The sequence below is a fragment of the Ovis aries genome, chromosome 16 (genome assembly GCF_016772045.2).
Source record: "Ovis aries strain OAR_USU_Benz2616 breed Rambouillet chromosome 16, ARS-UI_Ramb_v3.0, whole genome shotgun sequence".
In the NCBI taxonomy this organism is placed as follows: domain Eukaryota; kingdom Metazoa; phylum Chordata; class Mammalia; order Artiodactyla; family Bovidae; genus Ovis; species Ovis aries.
The window spans coordinates 3,261,674-3,280,331 of NC_056069.1; the positions used below are offsets into that span (position 1 = coordinate 3,261,674).

Genomic DNA, 18,658 nt, shown 5'->3' on the forward strand with positions numbered 1-18,658 from the left:
ATCACTCAAAATCTTTTAACAGTTGAGTGTGCACGCTTTGATACTTTTTTATGTGTGCATAAACATGTATTATCCCAGAAGTGCTATTATAGCATGCTTGCTAATCTGTAATTTGCTATTTTTTACCTATATCATGGCCATCACTTCATACTAACTTGTATATGAATCTACCATATCTCTTTTTTCCTTTGGTTTTTCATTATTTTTTCTGCCTTATCTTTTAAAATAGCTGCAAAGTATTCCATTTTATGGTCATACTATAATTTATGTAACTACTCACCTTTTGGTAAATGTAATTCTTATAAACATGCAATCTTTCACTGTCATGCACTGTTTCAGCAAGCAACTGTGTACCTTCACCTTCGTGAGCATGACTTATTCAGTAAGTATATATATTGAGAGTAGCAGATATGGTTCCAGACTCTGGATATATCAGTGAGTAAAACTTAAAAAAAAGTTATTTAGTATGTCAGAAAGTAGTAAGTGCTATGGAAAAAAAAAAAAAAGGAAGAAGAAAGCAAAGACAGTGTTAGAAGTGCCAGGGATTGGGAAACATGTTGCAGTATGAAGTACAGTGATCAAAATAGGCATCATTTGAAAAAATGACATTTGAGCCAAGACTTGCAGTCAGTGGAGGGGTTAATTATGCAGATATCTCAAGGAAGAGTGTCCTAGGCTGAAGGAACACCAAGTTTTAGGGTCCTGAGGCAGAAGTGTATCTGGCATGTCGGAATAACCGTAGGAATATCGGTAGCTGGAGCAGAGTGAACAAGAGACAGTAATAACAAAAGCAACGTCATGTAATGTCATATCCTGTATACATTATCAGGACTTTAAATCCAAGGAAAAGAGGACTTTAGAATGGTTTGAGCAGAGGGCTGACATGATTTTATGTCAGCTTTGACCACGGTGATGGCAGTGGGGGTAGTGAAAAGTGGTTGGCTTCTGCATACATCTGAAAGTAAAACCCAGTTTCTTGATGGATAGGATATATGTATCAGGGATTTTGTCATAAACAACTGGAAAAATGAAGTTACCATTAACTGAGAGGGTAAAGGCTGAAACTGCGTATGAGGGGGAAATCAGAAGTTCCCTTTTGACTTCATTGAGCTTGAAGTGTTGATTGTAGACATTCAGGTGGAAGTGTTGAATACAGAGTTGGATATACAAGTCTGAGGATCAGAAAAGGTCTGGTCTAGAAAAACAAATATGGGTCATTAACTCTTTAGGTGATATTTAAAGCTACAAAACAAGAGAGGGCCGCCAGGGTATGGGGTGTGGATTTAAATATAAAAGATTTAGGTTTAAGTTTTAGAGTATTCTGTGTTAGGAGGGAAGGGAGAAGAGGAGGAACCAGCAAAGGAGAGAATGAGCAAACACTGAAGTAAGAGAATAATCAAGAGAGAGTGTGTCTAGTCAGCTGTGTCAAAAGCTGCCAGTGAATCGAAGAAGGTGAGGACTAAGAGTTGACCGTTACATTTAGGGAAAAGAAGGTTAGTAGGAACCTTGAAAAGAGCACTTTTAGCGGAGTAGGTGTAAAAGAGAATCAGGAAAACTGAAGACACAGTTCTTTTAAGAAGATAACAATTCTTTTAAGGAGTTTCGTTACAAAGGGGAGTGGGGCCAAGAGAAGGTTTTGTTTCAACAGAGAAAGACTGCGTAGGAGAGAAAGGGGGAATTGCTGTGCTTTGTTCTGAAGCACATAAAAGGAGAGGGGAGCTAGTTCAACAGATTGAGAGGCTGGCTTTCACAGAGACTGTGCCTAAGTGCAAATGCTAGGAGATGGTGAGAGATGGTAGTGAACATTGGTTTTGGAATGTATTCCCAAAAGTGGATTTACACAGTTTTAATAAATTTAACCAAATTGCCCTCTAGAATGGTTATAGTAATTCACATTCCCAACAATTTTCTTAATTTCCCACATGCTTATCAATGCTGCATTGTTTTAATCTTTTTCAACCTGAAAGGGAAATACTATATTCTTTTCCATATCCACAGTTTCGTTTCTGTCTCAAACCACTTACATCCAGGGGGTTTGGCTGGTTTGCAGAGACAGAGTAGGTTGAGCGACCTGAAATAATGTCAGCAAGCTTGCTCCCATAACTGTTCTGATGCTAAATGAAGACATTCAACCTATAGAGCTGTCAGCTAAATATCAAATTAACTTTAAAATTTTAGAGATTAAAAGGGAAAAATAAAAAGTAAATCAGTGTAATAGATTGCTTTATAAACCAGGAAGTAACATTGTTCATACTGTTAATTCTTCCTGGTATAAGAGACAACCACCATATATCTTAGCCCTTGCACCTTTTTTAAAAACTATTATTGGGACTTCCCTAGTAGTCCACGGGTTAAGAATCTGCCTTCCAACACAGGGGATGCAGATTGGATCTCTGATTGGGGAACTAAGATCCCATGTGCCACAGGGCAGCTAAGCCCATATGCCACTACCACTGAGTCCGCAGCTCAACTCCTGAGCCTGCAACGCAACTCCTGAGTCCGCAACTCAACTCCTGAGCCCGCAACGCAACTACTGAGCCCGCAAGGCGACTACAGAGCCCGCACCACAACTAGAGAGCCTGCACCGCAACTAGAGAGCCCGCACCGCAACTAGAGAGCCCGCACCGCAACTCCTGAGCCCACACCACAACTAGAGCCATGCTCCACTACTACCGAGCCCGCACCGCAACTCCTGAGCCCGTGCCACTACTCCTGAGCCCACGCCACAACTCCTGAGCCCGCACCGCAACTCCTGAGCCCACACCACAACTCCTGAGCCCCCACCGCAACTCCTGAGCCCACACCACAACTAGAGCCATGCTCCACTACTACCGAGCCCGCACCGCAACTCCTGAGCCCGCACCGCAACTCCTGAGCCCGCACCGCAACTCCTGAGCCCGTGCCACTACTACCGAGCCAGCACCGCAACTCTTGAGCCCGCACTACAACTAGAGAGCACGCACCACAACTCCTGAGCCCATGCCGCGACTCCTGAGCCCCCGCCGCGACTCCTGCAAGCCGTTAACTAGAGAGAAGCGTGATGACACAATGAAGAGCTGCCGTGCGTGTCCCACAGCCAAGACCTGATGCAGCCAAATGAATAAATAGTGTTTTACAAAGTGTTCTTCTGAGGGCACAGAGAAATGATAGAGTGTGGGCCAAAGATCCACACTGTGAAGCTCTACAGCCAGTTCTCTTTTGAAGGAATAGAGGGAACGTGGTCAAATAAATACTTACTTTGAATTATGTATTAGAAGAAAGTGACATTATTCTACACCAGACACACTCAGCTTTACCGCCTCCTCTTTTTCAGGCCATAGCTCCCCATGTCTGACCTAAACTGGCTAATAGACTGCAGAGAGAAAAGAGCCCTTACCACCGTGTATGGCTGTAGTTTACGTGAACGCGGGGCCGGTTACTGGGGTGCGCATTTTACATACGCTGTCTCCTTCACTCCACATAAGAGCCTCGTGAGTTAGAAGTGCTGTTACTGTGATTGCTCCCAGTTATGACAGATTTCCCTTTTGATTCTAAACTTTAGAAGTCTCTAATTTCATTACAGAAAGTGTATCATTTCTTTTTTACAAGTGGCAACTGTTACTGGCTTCAGTGGCTGCCTTTGTCACCCAGCAGTCCATCAGTGTAATAAAGATCTCCCTCTTAGGAAGGAAGGAAATGGGACTTTATAGGGTGGAGTGGATAGGGAAGGCAAAGAGGAACATTAAAACAAAATCTGAACTTGATCACTTTTGTTTAGAGCAATGTGAGTCTAACTGCTAGATTTTAAGCTTTTTGAGGGCAGGGACTCCGATTTCAGTAAGGATTGTTGAATAACATAAATTGAATAACGCTGACGGGGTGAATAAATGATGTGGACATGCCTTCTCTTCTGTAGTCATTTATAGCCACCATGGAATGCAAAACCACTGGAGCATGATGAAATATAGTTTCCTCTTTCAAAAGTCTTACTCATTCCACTTTTTCAAGGTCATAATGGTATGCTAATTACTGGTTTAATTAACACAGGTGTGTCTGAAATAGTCCAAAAGACATGTAGGCCAGATTGCAACTTCAATACGAGATAAAAGTTGTGATTCTAAATAATTAATCCTTCTTTACTATAGGTTGTCTAGTCTTTTAGAATCAAACATTTTCTCCCAACACAGTTCTTAGTCTACCTATTACATCTTGTGCTGAAGAATATAGGATCTCCATCTGCTATTCCGCTCTCAAATCTGCCTTGTGTGGAAATTATGTCAGCTTTGGCATCTTCAAGTTGTATGGGGACAACCACTTTGACAAGGTACTCCAAGCCTTTGTCAAAATGCTGCTGTCAGTGTGCCACAGTGACTAGCAATCCCGTATCATGGGAGTCTGTATGAAATGTGAAGTCACACCACCACAGGCATAGAATTGTTACAGTGAAGCCCGACTTCCCTGGTGGCTCAGACAGTAAAGCGTCTGTCTACAATGCAGGAGACCCAGGTTCCATCCCTGGGTTGGGAAGTTCCCCTTGAGAAGGAAATGGCAATCCACTCTAGTACTACTGCCTGGAAAATCCCATGGACAGAAGAGCCTGGTAGGCTACAGTCCATGGGGTCGCAAAGAGTAGGACACGACTGAGCGACTTCACTTTCACTTTCACTTTCCCCATAAGGACCTCAGCATAGGAAGTCCCCGGAAGATGGCCTACTTTTCTGTTTGACCCTAGCCTCCTTAACTCAAAATGTGTAAACCACCACCACTACCACCAAATTATCCAGCTGTTTCCATCACAAGCAGGCAGTGCTTTTCTTTCCCGGGAAAGGGAAGGGGACAGGGAACATGTATCTGGATTTAGATGGGAGGCGAAGGTGGTAAAGCAGTGGTTGAGAACTGGCCTCTCCTGCAGCTCCCTGCTCTTTCAGGCCTCCATGCCTGAGCACATAATCTCTGGAATACTCTTCTCTCCCTTCAAGTCCATCTGAGAGGTTGTGATTGATCACTGAGAAGCAGCCTGTTCTGTGAAGCCTTTCCTACCCTGCTGTCCTGCCCAAGCAAAGCCAGTCTCTTCTGTCCCCATAAAATCTTGACATATGTCTCTGATAGTGTTTGTCACATTGTATGGAATTACTTGTTTACAAATCTGTTCTCCCACCAGTAGCTATTAAGGAAATACTATCATATTGAGTTGAAACTTGCCATATCTTTCTAAGAGAAGTTAGGATGAGATCATGAGAGACGGTACAGAATGTGGTATGGAGTAAATTCCAAGATGTGCCTCAGCCAACACGGTGGTGGTGTCATTCAGATGTATAAATTATATAGGCAAAGCCACTGGGCTTCTAAGGATTCACAGAAAGAAAAAAAACCAAAACGTGTATGAAGCTGTTTCAGAAAGGCAGGTAAGGGCAGGAAACCGTCACCTGGGCCTGGTCTTGCTTCTTGCTCTGCTAGAATGAGTGGTCCTCCTTAACCTCCTAGTGAGCGTATGGTTTTCATAGTATTCGTGGCAGTCGAGATTCAAACAGGGAAAGCAAACTCTGTGACCCTGATGAGACAGGAGGTTTATTTTAGGAATTAGACGTTGTACTGTCTTGGGCAGAGATGGCAAGATGGACCTCCAAGGGGGGCTTTGGAAGTCCAGGAGAAAAATCACTAATCAGGCCTCCTGAAATAATGACATGGTGGACAAGTTGGAGCTGGCAAGGACATCTAAAAGCTGGAGACACCCAGCTGCTAGGGTGAGACCCTGAAAGACTGGAGTGAGGGGGACCGGTGTAGTGGTTTGGACTCAATGGAAGGCTGTTGCCTCTGTATAGCTGCCGCTCTGCACGTTTACTGCCAAGCACTTGGAGGTAGGCTCGGGGTCATCGGTCAGCAGGGCTTGCAGTTCTTCACACAGAGCAGGGAAAGCAAGGACAAACTAAAACCCAAAGGTATATCTACATCTTTTTCTCACAGCCTCTAATCACAACAACCTTCAGAAAGTCCTAGCTGCTACTTCACTTTCATCTTCCAAATCTCATATAGATTTCTCTTTTGCTCAATTCTAGCCCACAACTGTACAGGGAAATGAGTTCTGGGAAACTTAATTCTTATTTAGCCCAGTAGACACAGTACAGAACCACAACAGTAAGCCTCTAAATTTTGTAAATTGAATTTAGTTTCAATTTTAGAAGTGTTACTTACTTGAACAGGAAAAAGCAGAGCTAAGAAACATATATGACTTTATAATTTTTCACAAAGCATTCTTGGATATTGTCTAGTAATATGCCTTACTAGCACACATTTCAGAAAGAGAAATTGTTGGTTGTAAATGCTAACCAGAAAAACTGTAACATAATTATATAAACATTACTTTGTTTTTGATGGTCAAACATAGAATTTAAGTACAGTTTTTAAATGATCATCTCTTTAGGTCTTCTGAAAAAGGATCTAAGGAGAAAAGGGAAGTAGCATTTACTGTGTACTATGCCAAGAATTTATGTGTCTTATTTCATTTACTTCATGTCCCAAACCTGTGATCCTCCTAAAGGTGAAGTAGCTCAATATCAAGTTCATGTGAAAAAGCTGAAAATTTGAAAACTCACCCCAGAATTTAGAGTAACTTACATCTCTAAGTTATCTTTTCCTGACTTAGTTGGTTATTTATTCCTACTTTTTCCACTTCTTATTGAAGAAGAGATAATGTAAATATTCAAGTGTATAAACTAATCTTTAGCATAACTCAATGAATTTTTATGTATCTACATATAGATTCATGCAATCGCCATCCAGACCAAAATATCAAACTTCTCCAGTACCTTTGATTGATTTTCACTGGGCCGTTTGTACTTCCCATATAAACTGCCTTATGTATTTATATTTCTCATCATATGGACAGTGTGACTCTTGGAACAACGGTCGGGGAGCGTGAACAATAGCGGTAGAGTGAGAATGTTGAATATGTGCCTCGTAACTGCTTTGAATGACATCTACTTATGTCACTTTCTCGTTCTGCTTTCACCCTGAAACAGGTAATCAGATCCTGTCCCTTGGGAGCCTCTCAAAAGATCAGATTTATCCAATGAAACTCAAGGGCATCTCCATCTGCTATTCAGCTCTCAAATCTGCCTTGTGTGGAAATTATGTCAGCTTTGGCGTCTTCAAGTTGTATGGGGACAACCACTTTGACAATGTACTCCAAGCCTTTGTCAAAATGCTGCTGTCAGTGTCCCACAGTGACTTGCTAGTAAGCAATCCTGTATCATGGGAGTCTCTGTATGAAATGTGAAGCCACACCACCACAGGCATAGAATTGTTACAGTGAAGCCCGAGAAGTTAGAACAGCACTAGATCATTTTATGTTTTAGGGCAGCATTTGATTTAGCTTAAAGAATTAGAACAACTTTAGTGGCTGTCTTTATATAATTAAATGTGTAGTTTTGAAAACTGCATCTTCTGACAGATTGGTCATCTAGAGTGTTCCGAGTTCTGTGTCTACAGAAAGTGTAATTAGCAATTTCAACTAACTGCTTACAGCTGTGCTCACAGTTCAGAAAGGGTCTGTGTTTCCTGGGGCAGAAATGCCGGATGACTACAGGATCTTCTCCTTCCTTCCCTTCTACTGTCTACTTCCATGCTGTTTGGCTTTCCTTTCCCTTAACATTCTGATACGGTGGACAGAGTGCTAAACTAGAAGTTGAGCAACCTGGTATATAGTCTCAACTCTGCCACTCACTGGTCATTTACCTTGAATAAATCACCTTCTCTATTTCTCCAGGCTTCAATTTCCTCACCTCTAAAATGAGTAAATTAAACAAAGTGATCTCTAGGTCCCTTTTCTACCCTACTGTCTAGTTTTAGTGATTTATGTCAGTAGTTTTCAAACTTTGAAGCCCATCAGAATCACCTGGGGTGCTTGCTGGAATTCAAATTTCCAGGCTCCTCCACTGAGCTGTGTCATTATCAGACTTTTTTTTTTTAAATATCTCTGCCTGATTACACAAACGCTAATATATGCCCAGCTTGGTTGCAGTAATTGCTTCAGTAACACAGCTAAACTTATGCTCAGGCTTTCCCACCTGCCCAAGACTACAAGTAAGATCCGGGGGCCTGCATTAGTCATCCTGTAGGAGAAATGCTTCTTGACATTCCAGTGGACTAGTGGTACCCTCTTCCACCTTTCTAAGCTAGTCTTCATAAAACCACATCTTCGGAATTCCCTAGCAGTTCAGTGGTTAAGACTCTGCAGTTTCACTGCCAAGGACCCAGGTTCAGTCCCTAGTCAACAACTAAGATGCTGTAAGCAATGCAGCATGGCCCAAAAAACCCAAAAACCAAACAAAAAAATGCGTCTCGAGCCAAAGGTGTCCAGCCTCTTTGCAGTAGAATGGAATGCTCGTTGAAGGCTGCCTGTGCGACAGAAATTGTGGAGTAGAAACTTAAGTCAGATCAGCCATATGCTACAGCCTCCTCATTTGAGGGAACTCTTCATTTAGCAGTTGAAGCCCACCAAAAAAAAAAAAAGAAACCTGATATGGCTCCAGGATTTTCTCTGATCTTTTTTTCTAGTAGACAAGCAAAGCTTTACCTCAGTAATCTCAAAATTGAGGATGCAGAGGACTCCCTTAGAATATACTTTTTAAATGCCCTTTTCAGGACCTCATTCCAGAGGTTTTCATTCTGTTAAGTCTGAACTGGGGATCAGAAAACTGCGTTTTTAACAAGCACCCCCATGTGATTTTTATGGAGGTAGTCTTAATCTCACTGTAATAAATATTGCTATGGTTTATTTCTCTTATGAGTGTTGTGTTTCTTTGATACTGGTTTGAGTCTCATTTGAGGTTTTCCAGGTGTATTTCTCATGCACTTATCTTTTGCCTGTTGTGTATGGTAAATATTAGGCCATTTACCCAGTTATGATTTAGTTAGATGGGTTGACATTGTGTGAATACAGCAGATGATGATACCAAATCCTATTATAACAGCAGATTTCTTTGTGTTAAAAAAAAAAGGTTCCCTAGCCCCTGTTAAGCACTGTTGTGTGTCATATTATTCCAGCCCAGAAAAATAATTCAGCCTTCTAAATTCCACACTACAACAGTGTTGCTTGTGCTTAACTGTTACATGCTGTGCTATACTATAGCTTCAAATCAGGACTTCTAGAGATCAAGATATTTTTGTTAGAATTCCTTTAAATACTGAATTGAGAATCATTACATCATTTGTTCCATGTTAGGTTGGTGCAAAAGAAATTGTGGTTTTGCACTGTTGAACTTTGTCATTTGCACTTTGAATTTGCCATACATTCTTAAATAAATGTGGTTATGTTATACAACATTTTAATACACATTTATCACTTTATATTTTTTGCTAGTGACTTATTACTTGCTGTTTATTTTATATTTATTTTAGACTAGGGAAATTATATTAAAAAGCAAATTCGAGTAGTTTTCTTATTTGAGTTCTAAATGTGTTGTAAAGCGGCAGAGACAGCTCATAACATCAGCAACACATTTGGCCCAGAAACTGCTAATGAACATTGCAGTCAGGCTTCCCTGGTAGCTCAGGCAGTAAAGAATCCACCTGCAGTGTGGGACACCTGGGTTCAACCCCTGGATTGGGAAGATCCTCTGGAGGAGGGCATGGCAACCCACTCCAGTATTCTGGCCTAGAGAATCCCCATGGACAGAGGAGCCTGATGGGCTACAATCCATGGAGTTGCACAGAGTCAGACACAGCTGAGTGACTAGGCACAGCATACAGTGCAGTGCGGTAGTGGTTCAAGAAGTTTCGCAGCGGAGACGATGAGAACCTTGAAAATGAGCACAGTAGCCGGCCATTGGAAGCTGACAACGACCAGCTGAGAGCCGCCATTGAAACTGGTCCTTTTACAGCTGCACAAGCAGTTGCTGAAGAACTCAGTGTCGACCATTCTAGTTACTCGGCATTTGAAGCGAACCGGAAAGGTGGAGAAAGTTGATAAATACGTGCTTCGTAAGCTGACTGAACATTTCAAACACTGTCGCTTTGAAGTGGCATCTTCTCTTATTCTCCACAACAACAACAAGCCATTTCTCAATCACATTGTGACTTGTGATGAAAAGTGGATTTTATACAACTGGAGATGGCCAGCTCACTGGTTGGACCAAGAAGCAGCTCTAAAGCACTTCCCAAAGCCAAGCTTGAACCAAAAAAAAAAGGTCATGGCCACTGTTTGATGGTCCGCTGCCGGTCTGATCTTACTCCGGCTTTTTGAATCCTGGTGAAACCGTTACATCTGAGAATTATGCTCAGCAAATTGAAGAGATGCTCCAAAAACTGCAGTGCCTGCAGCCGGCACTGATCAACAGAAAAGGCCCAGTTCTTCTCTACAACAACGCCCGACTGCACCTCGCATGACCGATGCTTCAAGCACTGAATGAACTGGCCTGTGAAGTTTTGCCTCGTCTGCCATACTCACCTGACCTCTCGCCAGCCGGCCACCACGTCTGCAGGCATATCTGTTTTCAGGGAAAATGCTTCCACAACTGGCAGGAACCAGAAAATGCTTTTCATGAGTTCATTGAATCCCAAAGCGTGGATTTTTATGCTACAGGAATAAACAAATTTATTTCTCATTGGCAAAAATGTGTTGATTATAATGGTTCCTATTTTGATTTAAAAAGATGCATTTGAGCCTAGTTAAAATGATTTATACCCAGGCTTCTTGGCTAGCTCAAATAGTAAAGAATCTACCACCAATGCTGGAGACCTGGGTTCGATCCCTGGGTCGGGAAGATGCCCTGGAGAAGGGCATGGCAACCCACTCCAGCATTCTTGCCTCGAGAATCCCATGGACAGAGGAGCCTGGTGGACTACAGTCAACGGGGTTACAAAGAGTCGGACACGATTGGGCGACTAACACCTTCACACTTTCATTTTCATAATTATTTAAAATTCGCAGTCTGAAATTGCAATTATGTTTGCACCAACCTAATTATTTTATATATCTTTATGTGTTTATGTTTGTTTATATGTTTCTGTGTAAATAAGATCACAATTTCCAGCCTTATGCATGGCAACTCTCGCTGAACTGTAGCATGTCTTTCGCTTTCCTGTGGCTTGACATCTAGTATTTCTATTATAGCAATATCGGAAACTGAGCCAGTCGTATTATCCACTCTTGGAATGTCTCACCCAGGACCACATGAGCTTCATCACCAGCTTAGATCCTCCTGTACTCCTGTATGTCCTCACATCCATCTCAGAGGGACTCACTGCTCTTGGTGAGTATCAGAGAGAGCATTGTTTTGAGAGGAAGAACTTGGTTGTGGTCTCTTAGAGTAGGTGCTTTTGAGATGATCATCCTACAAAACGGAAAAGATTGTTTAACCAAAGTGGAAGATTGTAACTATTACTTAAAAGACAGAAAATACCCTTTTTCATATTTTGATGTACAGTTTATTTTTAATCAGCTTTATTAAAGTATAATTTACACACTGTAAAAATTATTGATTTCAAGTGAACAGTTCAGTGCATCTTGACAAATGTATAAACATAGTCATGAACCACCACAGCCAAGATACGGAACATTTTCATCACCACAAAAGCTCCTTCATGACCCCTTCTAATCAATCCCTCCCCTAGTTCCAGCCCCAAGGGACTACTGTCTACTTTCTCTCACCGTAGTTTGCCTTTATCAGAATTTCATATAAGTGGAATCATGTAACATACAGTCCTTTGCGTCTGGCTTCTTCCGTTTAGCATAATGCCTTTTTCTGTGAATCAGTTTTTATCTTTCTGTTGCTCAGTATTATTCCATTGTATACGTTACCACATTTGTTTGTTAATATATTTTCACCAACTGATAACATTTGGGTTGTTTCCATTATTTGGTTGTTTTGAATAATGCTACTATGAACATTCATGTACAAATCTATGGACAAATATTTCTCTTGAGTAAATACCACAGTGAAATTTCTGGGTTGTATGCTGGATGCATATTCAACATTGTTAAAATCTACCAAACTACTCCAAAGTGACGGCACCGTTTTGCTCCCTGCAGCAGTGTGTAAGGGCTCCAGTCGCCCTCTATCTTCCCTAACACTTGCTATTTTCAGTCTTTTGGGGGGTAGGAGACAGAGGCTGCTTTGGATCTTAGACGTGGCATGCAGGAAGTATCATTTTTGTGTCATGCAAGGTCTTTAATTGTAGTTTCCCTGCTCAGTCTCAAGTAGTTGAGGCGCTCGGGCTTAGCTGCTCCATGGCCTATAGGAACTTAGTTCCCCAACCAGGGACTGAACCCAGGGAATGCAGGGATTGAATCTGCATTGCAAGGCAGATTCTTAACCAGTGGACTGCCAAGGAAGTCCTGATTATCAGTCTTTTTAATCTTAATCCTTTTAATGGGCATGAAGTGGACTCTCCTTGTGTTTTAATTTTGCATCTCACTAATGGATGTTAATTTGAGCATCTTTTCATGCTTATTTGCCATTTATCTGTCTTCTTGGTAAAGTGGTTGTTCCAATCTTCTACCCAGTTTTTCTGAGTTATTTTATCTTGAAAGTGTCCATTATATATTGTGGATACAAACCTTTTCTCAAATATATGTTTTGCAAATATTGTTTCAACTTTGTCTTGTCTTTTTTATTTTCTTAACAGTATCTTCTGAAGAGTAAAAGCTTTCAATTTTGAGGAAGTCCAATTATTTTTTTCTGTTAGAGATCATGTCTTTTGTGTCCTATCCTAAGAAATCTTTGCTTATTAACCCGAGGCCATAAAGGTTTTTTTCTGTGTTTTCTTCTAAAAGTTTTATAGTTTTAGCTCTTATGTTTAGGTCTATGTTTCTTTCAGTTTATTTTTGTACATCATATTTTAAGAGGCTTCCCTTGTGGCTCAGCTGATAAAGAATCCACCTGCAATGTGGGAGACCTGGGTTCAATCCCTGGATTGGGAAGATCCCCTGGAGAAGGGAAAGGCTACCCTCTCCAGTATTCTGGCCTGGAGAATTCCATGGACTCTGTTAATTCTTGGGGTCACAAAGAATTGGACACAACTGAGCAACTTTCACTCACTATTATGAGATAAAACCTAGAATTCTTTTTTTTTAACATGGATATTCAATTGTTCTAGCACATTGTTGAAGAACATTCTTTATCTGTTAGACTACTTTGTGCCATTTCTGTACTATCCTAATTTTATAGTAAGTCTTAAAATCAGATAGTATGGCCTTCTAATTTTGTTTTTTTTTCATTATAAATTGTCTTGACTATTCTGGCCTTTTCCTCTCTCTCTTTTTTTTTTAAAATATTAGAGTCAACTTGTCGATTTCTCTTGTTAGATTAAAAAATGAGCAGGAGAATTTTTATTGATTACATTGAATCTGTAGCCCAATTTGGGGAGAACTGACATCTTAGCAATATTGAGTGTTCATTTCCTGAAAAATGGCATATCTTTCCATTTATTTAGATCTTCTTTACCTTTTCTCAACAGCATTTTTGAAGTTTTGAATATTAAGTCTTATCCAACTAAGTACTTTATGTTTTTATGCTCTTGTAAATGGTATTGATTTCAATATATGTTGTTTTTGCTACCATGTAGAATTGCAATTGATTTCTTTTATGTGTTGACCATGTACTCTGTAACCTTGCTAAACTGACTTATTAATTCTGGTAGCTTTTTATAGATTTCTTCATGATAGATGTGTCTTTCTACATAGATATGTCTGCAAATAAAGACAGTTTTACCTCTTCGAATCTGTATGGCTTTTTTTTTCATACCTTATTACACTAGCTAGAGCCTACAGTAAAATGTTGAATGGAAATGATGGTAGCAAACATTCTTCCCTTGTCTTCGGTGTTATGGAGAAAGGTATTATCTCACCATTCAGTATAAGATTAGCTAGCTCTCGCTTTGATTCCTGGGACAGGCAGATCTGCTGGAGAAGGGATAGGCTACCCACTCCAGTATTCTTGGGCTTCCCTTGTGGCTAAGCTGGTAAAGAATTCACTTGCAGTGTGGGAGACCTGGGTTCGATTCCTGAGTTGGGAAGATCCTCTGGAGAAGAGAACGGCCACCCATTCCAGCATTCTGGCCTGGAGAATTCATGGAGTATATAGTCCATGGGGTCACAAAGAGTCAGACACGCCTGAGTGACTTTCACTTCATTCACTAGGTTTTATTGTAGATCTTCTTTATCTTGTTAAGAAAATTTCTTTCTTTTGTAGTTTTCTGAGAGTATTATCATGAATGGGTGTTGAATTTTATCACATTTTTTTCCTGCATATACTAAGATAATCTTAGGGTTTTCATTGTTTGTCTGTTAATACATTGCGTGGTATTAATCATCATATTGATGGATATTTGAATGTTAAAGCAACCTTGCATTCCATGCTTGGTTACGACGTATTGTCCTGCTCATAAATTAATAGGTAAAACTTTCTAAAATTAGATACATGTTTTTCCATCTGTGTTCATGACAGCTGTGATGGCTTCTCCTGTAGTTCTTCTTTAATAGCTTTCTGTTCTTCTTGTATCTTTGCCTTGCTTTAGTGTTGATATAGGGCTCTCATAAATGAATTGAGAAATGTTCCCTCCTCTCATTTTCTTAAAGAGTTTGTGTAGAATTGTTAGCAGTTCTTCCTTAAATGTTTAATAGAATTCCCTAGTGAAACGACTAGGCCTAGATTTTTCTTTGTTAGAAGGTTTTTAACTATAAATTAAATTTCTTTAATGGATATAGGACTATTCCAGTCTCCTATTATATCTTGAGTAGCATTTGATAGCTGTATCTTTAAAGAAAATTATTCATTTCATCTAAAGTTTATCTGACATTATTGACATAACATTGTTCATGTCACCCTCTTGCTTTGGCTTCCGCGGTGGCTCAGTGGTAAAGAATCCACCTGCAATGCAGGAGACGCATCAGTCCCTGGGTGGGAAAGACCCCCTAGAGAAGGAAATGGCAACCCGATCCAGTAGTCTTGCCTGGGAAATCCCATGGACAGAGGAGTCTGTCAGGCTACAGTCCTTGGGGTTGCAAGAGTAGGGCATGACCTAGCGACTAAACTACCACCACCATCCTCTTGTTACACAGTTTGATTTCTGTAGGATCTCTAGTAATGTTCGCTCTGTAATCCCTTTTGTGTGTTTTTTTCTTGGGGATACTGGCTCCAGGTTTATTAATTTTGTGCAGAGAACCAGCTTTCATTTTTCACTGATTTCTCTATTGTTCTATTTTTTATTTCATTGACTTCATGTATGATCTTTATAATTTCCTTTCTTCATTTTCTTTGCTTTTCCTTTTCTAGTTTTTTCAAGTAGAAGCTTACATCGCTGATCTTAGACCTTTTTTCTTTTCTCATATACAAATCTAGTGCTTTAAGCACTGCTGTGGCTATAACTCATAAAATTTTTATTTATTTGGGGACTTTTTCTATTCAGTTAAAAGTATTTTCTAATTACCCTAGTGATTTCTTCTTTTACCAATGAGGTATTACTTAGAAGCACATTGTTTAATTTCTGATAGTTCTGTTATTAATTCTAGTTTAATTTTATTTTAGTCATAGAATATACTCAGTTGTTCTTATTGGATCTTTTTATAGTCCAAAGTACAGTGAGTATTTCATGAGCACTTGAAATGAGTGTGTATTCCATTGTTGTTGGAAAGAATGTTCTCTAAGCGTCAGATCTAATTGCTTGATAATGTTCACATTTTCTGTATTTTTACTGGTTATTTTTTTGTCTGTTTGTCTGTTTTCTACTTGTCCTTTGAATTACCAACGGATAAGTGCTAAAGCCTCTAACCATAATTATAAACTTGTCCATTTCTCCTTTTAGTACTGTCAGTTTTTGTATGAAGTATTTTGAAGCTCTGTTACCAAGTACGTGTATGTATATTCAGGATTGTTATGTCCCCTTGATTAATTTACCCCTTTATCCTTATGAAATGACACAGTTTATTTCTGGCAATATTCTTTCCTCAGAAATCTACTTTGTCTGGTATTACTAGCCTCTCCAGCGTTCTTTTGATTAGAGTTAGCCTCATTTTCCATCATTTCACTTTTGATCTTTCTGTGTGTCTCCGTATTTAAAGTTGGTTTCTTATCGACATCAGGTATTTTCTGTTGCTGTTATAACACCTTTTTACAAACTTGATGACTTAAAACAACATAAATTTGCTGTCCTGTAGTTCTTTACTTCATAAATCTGGCGTGGGTCTCACCAGACTAAAATCACAGTGTCAGCAGAGCTGTCTCCTGCCTTCTTCAGCCTCTAGAGACCACTTGCATGCTTTGTCCTGGCTCCTGTCCTCTGTCTGCAAAGCCAGCGGCACTGAATAGCTGAGCATTCTCCCACAGGTGCGTCTCCAGTTGATTCTGATGTCTTCTGCCTCTCTTTCACTTTCAAGGACCCTTGGAATTACCTTGGGCCCACTCATATAATCAGGGATAATCCCCCTATTTTTAGTTCAACTGACTAGCAACCTTAACCCATCTGCAACTTTATTCTCTGCTGTGTAACCTAACACATTCACAAGTTCTAGGGGTTAGGATATGGACATATTTGCCTAATATAGCATATAGTTGGGTCATATTTTTATATGAAATCTGACTATCTCTGCCTTCTATTAGTAAAGTGTTTCAGCCACTACCAGTATATTTGAGTTTAAATCTACAATATTGCTATTTGTTTTTTCTTGCTTTGTCTCTATATCCTCCCTTCTTTTAGTTTGGATTAATTAAATGTTTTTTATGGCTCCATTCTATATCCCCTATGAGCTTATTAGCCATACTTCTTAATTCTTAGTGGTACTCTAAGGTTTATAATCTATACCATCAAATGATGTAATTAGTTTGCATTCAAATAATTATACTCTGCCTCTCTCTGTCTCTCTTCCTTCTGGAACTCCAATTACACGTGTTCTTTGTCTCTGTTACGTTGTTCAAAGACTGGAGAGAACTCCTCTACAGATCTTCAGAGCTCTCTTCTCACATAGTTCCCACTTCTGATACTTACCAGAAGTTCCAGCTGCCTCCGCCTCCCCAGATTCACCTCACTGAGACCAGTTGGCTTTGTCTGGGTTCCCCTTTCCTGGCCAGCAGCCTGGAAGCTGCTTTGGGCAATAAGCTTGAGCAGTTGTGTAGGTATTACCTCATTTGTTTCCCTCCTCTCTGGTTTGATAGTCCTATACTGCTTCTTGTGCAGTAATTGAAAAATGTTGTTTCATATATTTTGTCCTGTTTTCTAGTTGTTTATGGCAGAAGGAAAACATTCTCATAGCGGTTAATCCTTCATGGACAGAAACCGAAGTCTTGTCTTTTTTTATTACAGTTTGTCTTAACATTCTTTTGTCTCATATCATAGCGGTACTTGAAGCTTTTGAATTAGTTGCAGATGGCTATGTTGTACTCACAAACTGTGATCTTTAGCCTGGAATCTGCATTTTAACAAGTCTCTCAAAGGAATCTTGACAAAGTGGCATAGTGGAGGTAATACTGAACTTGAATTTAAGTTCCAGTGCCGCCACTTACGAACGTATTGACCATAGACGTGGACTCTGTTCATGATGCGGTCATAAGTATTTCCATACGTGTTCTTCATTCATTTCATTCTCAGAAGCACTCTGCATGCTAAAACTAGATCAAAGATGTTAACAGTATTGTTTGTCCTTAGTTCCTACTTGTAAGCTTCCTTCTTGACTGGGTTGATCACTGCTTTTTTCCCAGTTGCTAACATATAGTAAGTGCTCAATAAGTATATATTGAATGAATTAATTAGGTGATATTATTTTCACTATACAGATGAGGAAGCTGCTGCTCAGAGAGGTAAAACAACTTGCCTAAGGTCATACAACTAATAACTGCCTGCTCTAGGAGTCTTTAAAACCCATTCCTCTTCACCTTACTACCCTGCTGGATCCACCTGATATAGGTCACAGTTTGGCAGGTGAATTGTGCCCTCTGTCTTCAAGAAAGAGGATTAGACTGCTGAAAGTAATTACTTGGGTTTCTTCTTTTCCAATGGTAAAAAATGTTCAAAAAGGCATTTATAGGTATTATTTGAGTTGTAAGCAAACTTCGGTGTTCCACTGTAGCCTCAGTGAGAAAAATGAGAGGGAGGCACAAAATAGTTGAACCAGTGATAGAATTGTGACTTGCCTAATGTGCTTGACATGATATTAAATTCTTTTCTTAATCATTCACTAGCATTCTTAGTTTCAGGCCAGCTATCATATGGGAAGAGAGAAAGATAAATGACAAAAGTGATGATATTTTTCCTGTTTTAAATTGCCCATCCACCACCCCTATTCAGTTCAGTTCAGTTCAGTTCAGTTCAGTTGCTCAGTCATGTCTGACTTTTTGCAACCCCATAGACTGTAGCACACCAGGCTTCCCTGTTTATCACCAACTTCCGGAGCTTACTCAAACTCATGTCCATTGAGTCGGTGATGCCATCCAACCATCTCCTCCTCTGTCGTCCCCTTCTCCTCCTGCCTTCAATCTTTCCCAACATCAGGGTCTTTTCCAATGAGTCAGTTCTTTGTATCAGATGGCCAAAGTACTGGAATTTCTGTTTCGGCATCAGTCCTTCCAATGAATATTCAGAACTGATTTCTTTTAGGATGGACTGGTTGGATCTCCCTGCTGCCCAAGGGACCCTGAAGAGTCTTCTCCAACACCATAGTTCAGAAGCATCAATTCTTCAGCGCTCA

The 18,658-nt window shown here is 40.2% G+C and overlaps 1 protein-coding gene across 12 annotated transcripts in view; it reads left to right on the top strand.

The window, feature by feature from the left end:
* Positions 1–18,658, top strand: part of RANBP17 (RAN binding protein 17) — a 359,547-nt gene that overhangs the window by 299,224 nt on the left and 41,665 nt on the right. For 6 of the 12 annotated variants that reach the window (XM_042233660.1, XM_042233661.1, XM_042233659.2 and 3 more), the window contains 2 exons: positions 6,999–7,213; positions 11,093–11,231. The exons of 4 other annotated variants lie outside the window; for them this stretch is intronic. In XM_042233660.1, the coding sequence (XP_042089594.1) occupies positions 6,999–7,213; positions 11,093–11,231 (354 nt within the window). Of the gene's footprint in view, positions 1–6,998; positions 7,214–11,092; positions 13,701–18,658 lie in introns of those variants that run through there. 2 more of the 12 variants (XM_042233666.2, XM_042233665.2) reach the window with 2 other exon arrangements.